At 35.4% G+C, this 8,422-nt stretch overlaps 1 protein-coding gene across 1 annotated transcript; it reads left to right on the top strand.

Moving 5' to 3' along the window:
- Positions 1-6,796: 6,796 nt before the first annotated feature.
- On the top strand, positions 6,797-7,839 carry LOC129628551 (olfactory receptor 51L1-like). The gene has a single exon (XM_055548006.1). It carries the CDS (start codon positions 6,797-6,799, stop codon positions 7,739-7,741), a length of 945 nt encoding a protein of 314 aa, XP_055403981.1. The 3' UTR covers positions 7,742-7,839.
- Positions 7,840-8,422: the final 583 nt, after the last annotated feature.

Below are 8,422 nucleotides of genomic sequence, written 5' to 3'. Positions count from 1 at the left end.
AGCCTTCCTTGCTAATGCCTCTCCCCACACTGTTAAGTTGTTCCTTTTTGGCTAAATGGAGACTCTGATCCTCTTTCAATTTTTTTCCAAATGTTATCTAGCAAATCAATTTAAACACTTTGAATTTTGAGTTGTAAATCCTTCTATACCATATCCTATAAATAACTCTGCTCATATCAGTTTTCTTAATATAATGAAAAACTACTTGATTACTGATTAATGAAGAGAAAACAAAATAATAAGAAAATTTCCAAAAGCACATAATACACTCATCATTATCAACCTCTACTTGTCCTGATTTAAAAAAAAAAAAATGTATGACTCTCTTTAGGTAATACTATACCTCTCTAGAAAAGCTATTTTATTATTTTTTGAGAGACTTTAGAGGAAAGCAGAATACTGCAGAGAAAATTTTCCAGTATGTTTTCCTTTCAGAAGGGCCTAAACAACCCAATTCTCTTGTTTTCAAAAATGTGAAAAATGTATTTTAAGTAACACATACAGAATGGCTTTAAATTTAGAATAAAGTTCACTATTTATATGGGAGTTATTAAATGAGACTGTTTGATCTTTGTATTAAAAGTAGAGTGATATGTATATAGTCAGGATGGTAGTATTACCCAGACTGTTTCAGGTCTTGAGTATATCCTGAGACTGAAGCAGCTATTAAACAGTAAAAGCATAACAGCTTATTAGGAATAAGATACACATCTTCATGTTCTTCATTGATAAGATTCATAATTTGAACATGACAGTTTTCAGATACTTACATATCAGGGTTAAACAAGAGATGAATTTAGGATGAAGCTACTTCAGTCCCAGTTGTTAGGCACAAGGGTTGATCATGACAGTATGATTCTAATTCTCCTATGCTGTTACCTTTTTAGTAGAACTGAGGCCTCTGGGAATGATAAATCAGGAAATATTACCCAGAGACTGAAAAGTCCACAGGTAAGTCTTGAAATGAGTTAATTCACAGAGAGGTCAACTGAATTCCCATTATGCATATGCATGAGCCATTTATGGTTAATGCCCTACGAGGCTTCCTTATTCCATGAAGCAGAATGGTCAGACAGAGCTGGAGCTATATCATGGAGGCTGCTTTAGGGTCTGTAGTCTGATCCATGTTTTCTTAAGCACATGCAATTTTTATAAAATTTATTTGTGTTCTTTTGTGTCTGTATATGTATTACAGGTAAAAACTGCATGCTCTAATAGTTAAAGCTTCCTGACTTTGGACAAATGATTTAACTCTGAGTTTTAATTCCATAATCTATAAAATGAAAAAAAATACAAGAACTCATGCAACTGGCTTGTGACACGTAAAGACTGGTAAAAGTGGCTGCTCTTACGATTGCAGTTATCATTTTGATAATTATTACTATGCCTGTTTTCAAGGTTTCCTGATGCTTCTTGCCTAGGGTGCTTTGCAATTATATTAGGAATCACAAGGGCCAGTCCAAAACAACACTGGTTATCAATAGTCTGAGACTGTCACAAAACATCAATAAATATAGTAAAAGACACAATGTTTGGAAATAAGGGATAAAAAAGCTAGCATTACTTATGAAGGTGTGATTGGTACAAAATAAGGCCTAAGTGTTATATAAACTATTCATTAGAAATAAAAATAACAATAATTTTTCATAAAAAGACCAAATATGAATTGATTTTACTTTTATATATCAGTACCAAAGATTTAGAAAAAGATGATTTTAAATGCTCTTCAGATAAGGATAAATTAGTACAAACACTTAATAATAAATCTAATATAAGAGGTGGTGCTAATGGTAAAGAACCCTGCCTGCCAATGCAGGAGACAAAAGGGATGCAGGTTCAATCCCTGGGTCAGGACGACCCCTTGAAGGAGGAAATGCAACCCACTGCAGTATTCTTGCCTGGAGAATCCCATGGACAGAGGAGCCTGGCGGGCTACAGTCCATAAGACCGCAAAGAGTAGGACATGACTGAAGTGACTGGGCACGCACTTACACAATATAAGATATATATTATCTTTTTAATGTTGACCTGAAATAAATCATCTGACAAGTATTTTTCCAGCCAAAATGAGTTTGTTAAGGATCAGCAGAAAATTGTGATTCAGGGTCTTCAACAATGGTGAGCCATGTGCTAGTTTCCATACGGCAAGGGAAGAAAAAAGCTTTTACAAGAGAGAAAATGGGAAAGCTATTGGAAACAAAGAGTCCATGACTTTTCATTAGCTAAGTCCTTGTCAGGAAAGAAGAGTAGTTTTTCTTCTTCCTCTTGGGCTCTCCTATCATTTTATGGCAGGAGAGCTCCCCACTCTGGTCTCCCAACTCTATTTAATTGAGTTTTCTGTAGTAAATTTTTTATATAGCAGAAAACTATAAAATGGCACTGAAAAAAATAAAAACTTTAATTAATTGAGGTCTATTTCTTGGATTCAAATTTTGATTCTTCCAAAATTGGTTTATAGATTTAATACATTTCAGTAAAAGTCCCCATATATATCTTGTGTAAATTAATCTTGTTTCTAAAATCTATAAATACATTCAAAGAGGTAGATAACCAAGATATAAGCTAAGAAAAAGAATGGATTGGAAAACTGCTCCATGCTAAATACTATGGAAATTGTAACAAACCAGAGAATGGAATTTGCCTTTACAGAGCTTAATGTGGAGACTTGAATCCTCTTAAGGCTTAATGTATGATTATGAAACACATAGCTAATGAAAAACTCTGTTCAGTGAGAAACAGGAAATACCTTATAACAGAAGGGGGTTAGAGTATTATCATGAATTAATTCTCATATGCTCATTAGAAAAGTGAAAACTAGATTTGAAAGGACTGGGAGAGGTATGTGGATAAACAAAGTGACACATTTTTACAAATTTCAAGATCACATGCTTTTAATACAGTTAAGGGCTGTTTATATTCATTTCATCTCTAGGGATCCATTTGGCTCTGAAACCAATCCCTAAGCTTCTATCTCAGGTGAAACCAGGAATATATATAGAGATGGTATAAACATTTCAGCCTCACTATTTACAGAATCAAAGGTTTTCAAGACCTCAGGTATGTGGAGAATCAAAATTATAGCCTCTGGAATCCATTCAAGTTTGATCTTCAGACAGAGATGAAAAGTCTTCTTGGGTGAGAAATAAAGCAAAGAGAGCAAAAAATAAAAGCACAGAAATACAAAGAGAAATGAGAAGAAATATAAAGATAATAGCAAGGCTGAAAAAAAATAAAGAAAGCAATCAAAATAGAATGTGACTTTACCTATAGTGGAGGAAAGTTTAGGCAGAGAAAATCAGTATGGAACTGAAACATTGGGAAATGAGTTACTGGTTGTATGATTAGGGATTCATATTGATATAATTGGCTTATTTGTAAATTTAAAAATTTTTAATTACAAATAAATAGTGGGTAGATTTTGGCACAGTTTAAGATACAAAGATTAAAGAGAACAAAAATCATTGAAAGAACAACGTGTAATTTATGAAGAATGAAAACAGGAGTTTCATGGTCTTTAGAGGTAAACAGTTTTGAAGTATATGACATATCTTAAATACTACTTCAATATTTATCAACAATTTTAACATAGGTTGGTCAGTGAACAAGTAATTGAAGACTGTAGGCAAGATGCTAGAGAGGCTATAATAAAATGGTTTTCTTATCCTCCATGGTTTTCCCTTAACTGTTTGGAATAGGTAACTGTATTCCATGAGTCTTTTCTGCCCTTTGAAACAATCTTGTTGTTGGTCCAGTCTCTTCCTACTATTTATTTTTCACCTTACTATGATTAAATTGCATTAAAATAAACAAAATGACCCAAAGAATTATGTTTAATGAAATGTATTGAATGGCAGAAGAAAATATACAGAGAAAGGGCAATAATGAAGGGACTGAGAAAAAGTGAAACACATCGTAGGCGAGTCAGTAAGAGAAAAGGGCAGGAAAAATAGAGTATAAATAGGGATATTTTTGCCTGTCCCAAAATTAAATCTATGGACCGGCCAATCACTGAAGTTTTCTAAAGCTGCAGTTTGCACTAAGAGGATCTAGAGCATGGAGAAAAATATTTTAAAAGAACAATGATTCACCTTACTTTTTGTAACTTCTCTGAGAATTAAAGAAAATGTGATTTATATTAAGGTTAGAAGAATAAAAGGAAAATGCATAGAATAATTTTTGGCATGGGGAAAAATAAATCACCTTCTAATATGACCACAATATAATCTCTGTATGTGTGCATTCTATATTTGTACTTCTATGTTAATATCTAGAGCCTTTTGATAAGTTGAGATTTAAATAGAAATTAAAGCAAAATTTCTGAATAAGGAAGAAGAATAAAGAAATTCAATGAGAGATTTTAATAGATTTAGCAGATTAAGCAAAAAGTGTTGTTTGAAGTTAAACAAAAATAAATGTGTTGGACGATTATTCTGACTAGTAAATGCAGAACATGGTGAGTGGCTGACCGCTTCATCTTAGACAACAGAGATAGCGAAGGTTCAGTGTAAACTGCTTGGGGCTGGAAAACAGTAGCAGAGAGATGTCCAACTCTAAGAGGACAGAGATGGCTGCATTGGCGGAAAAGGGAGAAAGTGACAAATCTTTCTTATTCCAGGATGAGAAAGTTTGCTTGGTATTTCCTTCTGTTCCTCATTATAGATGCCAGGCCAAAGTTCTCTTTGGAATTACAGACTGTTGAGCCTGAGAACTTTCAGTTTTTAAGCTGTCAGACACTAAGGGTCTACAAAGAAGTATGAGGGAGAAGCTGAGACATTGTAGCGAAGATGTCTGAAGCTGACAATATCTAGACTCTAAAGGATGAGGCAAGTGAAGAATCTTCTCAAGGACAGTCAATAGGCTTAGACAGGGCTAAAATAAAACAGAGAAGTGAAGGGGCTGGTTATCCCATAGGGCTTAACTTCTGTGCCCAATGCCATCAGTCAAGTGTATGGCATACACAGCATTAGTAGAGGCAAGCACAATGGAGACTGTTCAGGGAAAGTAAAACCAGACGTTAAAATTGCATTTTCAAAAGGGAAAAAGAACTTGTTTGTTAGTGAAAGCCAAAGCCTCTGATGGTAAATGCCTTGGGCTGCATTGATGGGTTTGCTATGGGCTCTCAGAGGTAGGTGCCAAAGCATCATAAAATTAGGAAAACAGTTACTATTTTCTAAAAATGTTTTATGGAAGTATAGTTGAGTTACAGTATTGTTTAATTTCAAGTGTGCAGCGAAGTGAATCAATTGCACATATACATATATCCACTCTTTTTTTCTTTTTTAAAGATTCTTTTGCCATATAGATTATTACAGGGTATTGAGCAAAGTTCCCTGTGCTATACAGCAGGTTCTTATTAGCTATCTATTTTATATATAGTATTGTGTATATGTCAATCCCAATCTCTCAGTATATCCCTTCCCCTCACTTATCTCATGGTAACCATGTTTTTTTTTTTTTTTCTATATCCCTGCCTCTACTTCTGTTTTATAAATAACTTCATTTGTACCCTTTTTTTTTTTCTCAGATTCTACATATAAGAGGTACGGTAGTATATTTGTCTTTGTGTCTAATTTACTTCACCAAATATGATAGTCTCTAAGTCCATGCATGTTGCATTATTTTGTTCTTTTTTATGGCTGAGTGATATGCCATTGTACATCTGTACTACATCTTCATTATCCAGTAATACTTGATAGAATATTTTGTAAAATGTGATTATGTAGAAACCGCATTTAGAGAAAAAAAAAACAAGCAAAAAATGATACATAGAAATGAAGAGGATATATTGCAAATTATTACTAATTAAATACACATGACATGTACTAGATGTCTGAAGTAAATATATTTTAATATTGTTTTGTGGGAAGGCATATAGAAAGAGCTTCAAAAATAACAGTGACCTTATTTTATGTACTGGGGGCTTCCCTGGTGGCTCAGAGGTTAAAGCATCTGCCTGCAATGCGGGAGACCTGGGTTCGATCCCTGGGTGGGGAAGATCCCCTGGAGAAGGAAATGGCAACCCACTTCAGTATTCTTGCCTGGAGAATCCCATGGAAGGGGGAGCCTGGTGGGCTACAGTCCATGGGGTTGCAAAGAGTTGGACACGACTGAGCAACTTCACTTTCACTTTATTTTATGTATATATACATATATATTCCCTCTTACATATATATATATATATATACACACATATATATATGGAAAGAGGGAGTAAAAGAGAGAATGAATATACATATGTACCCTTTTCCATTCCTTCTTTCCATATAATGCATGCTTATTTTACTATTAAAATGTTGCATATTTTCAATTTAAAATATTATACATTATTAAATAAATATGAAGTTAAATTAATGGTGAGCCTTTAGGGCCAAACCAGCTGTCAGGGATTAAAAGATAGCCTAGAAACAATAAATTAATTCAAGAACATTACTGACAGGAAGCTTATGAAAATCCATAGATATTTACTCTGAATTTTCTCTATTTTTATTGCATAATATATAGTAAATATTTCTTTCTCTGCTCTTTTGCTGTTTAATTTTTTAGTGTCTTCAATGAAAATCCATCAAAGCTCTTGTCAGAGATGACCAGACTTGTGGGGTACACACTGTTGTTCTAGAATTTGATGCCTTTGACTACTGGGAAATGTTTCTTACATAAGAACTGTAAGAGATAATCTCCTCTATGAGATCAGAGGAAAGGTGTATCATATACTGATGGTTCTGCTTATATTCATCAGGGGTAACTTTGAGTAATAAAGCGGGAAAACAGAAAATATTCCTGTTTGTCAAGAGTCACCATGGTGGTCTGGAATAACAGTGATACTATGGAACCTGTATTTATTCTGAGGGGTTTTCCTGGGCTAGATAGTTCATTCTATCTATCCATCCCATTCTGTCTCGCATATTTGTTAGCATTTATTGGTAATGCTACCGTCCTCTCTGTTATTTGGACAGAGTCCTCACTCCACCAGCCCATGTATTACTTTCTTTCTATGTTGGCACTAACTGACCTAGGTATGTCCTTGTCCACGTTGCCCACCACCCTTGCTGTATGGTGTTTGGATGTTCGGGAGATCCAGGCAAGTGCTTGCTATGCCCAGCTCTTCTTCATCCACACATTCACATTCCTGGAGTCCTCAGTGCTGCTGGCCATGGCCTTCGACCGCTTTGTTGCTATTTGCTGTCCACTGCACTACACCACCATCCTCACCAACAGTGTAATAGGCAAGGTTGGTTTGGCCTGCTTGCTAAGAAGCATGGGAGTTGTACTACCCACACCTTTGCTGCTGAGACACTATCACTACTGCCATGCCAATGCCCTCTCCCATGCCTTCTGTTTGCACCAGGATGTTCTGAAGTTATCCTGTTCGGGTGCCAGGATCAGCAGTGTTTATGGACTGAGTGTAGTTATTGCCACACTGGGCGTGGATTCTGTCTTTATACTTCTTTCTTATGTCCTGATTCTGAAGGCTGTGCTGGGCATCGCCTCTCATGAGGAGCAGCTAAAGGCACTCAACACATGTGTGTCTCATATGTGTGTGGTGCTCATCTTCTTTGTGCCAGTTATTGGGGTATCAATGGTCCATCGCTTTGGGAAGCATTTGTCTCCCATAATCCACATCCTTATGGCTGACATATACCTGCTTCTTCCCCCAGTGCTTAACCCTGTTGTCTACAGTGTCAGGACAAAGCAGATTCGTCTAGGAATCCTCTGCAAGTTTGGGCTAAGGAGGAGGTTTTAAGTACCTCTAACCTTTGGTTTTCCCACTGAAAATCACAAGGCAGCTTCTCAAGTAGATGAGAAGTACATTATTGAAGGCTGGTCATCTGGTTAAATTCCTAATTCTTTGCCTTCCTATATACATGATTTCAGATAATCATTAACCCTTATGAAATTCATATTTTTCATAGCAAAATTGTAAGTATGACCTTTTCTATCCCCAAGGTAATTATGAGATATATGATAGACAATGTATGTAAAAGAGATTATTTTGAAAAAGTTTACTATTTGTTAATATTATTAAATTTTTATTAATGATTATAATAACTTTCATTATGTAATATAACTAAGTTCATAAGTTTCTCATGCTTATGATCTAAAATTCAGGAATCAATCTCTCTTTCTCCATTTTATTTTGCTTCTCATGCCAAAATGTCACAATATTGTAACAAAAATATTTCTGACTGTTGGGGTAAGTTTGGAACTTGTCTTCCTGGGAGGAATTTGAACTGCTACAGTCACTGTTGGCTATGAAATAAGTCCTCTCCTCATCATTGGTTGGCACTAACTGACCTAAGTATGTGCCTATCCACACTTCCCATCATGCTTGCTGTGTTATGTTTGGAGATAATGTTTGGGAGATCCAGGCAAGTGCTTGCTATGTCCAGCTCTTCTTCATCCACACATTCACATTCCTGGAGGC

The sequence above is a fragment of the Bubalus kerabau genome, chromosome 15, assembly GCF_029407905.1.
Source record: "Bubalus kerabau isolate K-KA32 ecotype Philippines breed swamp buffalo chromosome 15, PCC_UOA_SB_1v2, whole genome shotgun sequence".
Lineage (NCBI taxonomy): Eukaryota > Metazoa > Chordata > Mammalia > Artiodactyla > Bovidae > Bubalus > Bubalus kerabau.
The sequence above is the reverse complement of the archived record's forward strand: the minus strand, read 5'-3'. Positions and strand labels throughout refer to the sequence as shown.

Excerpts from the sequence above, each read along its gene's own strand:
- LOC129628551 (XM_055548006.1), top strand. The coding sequence starts at position 6,797 with ATGGTGGTCTGGAATAACAGTGATACTATGGAACCTGTATTTATTCTG.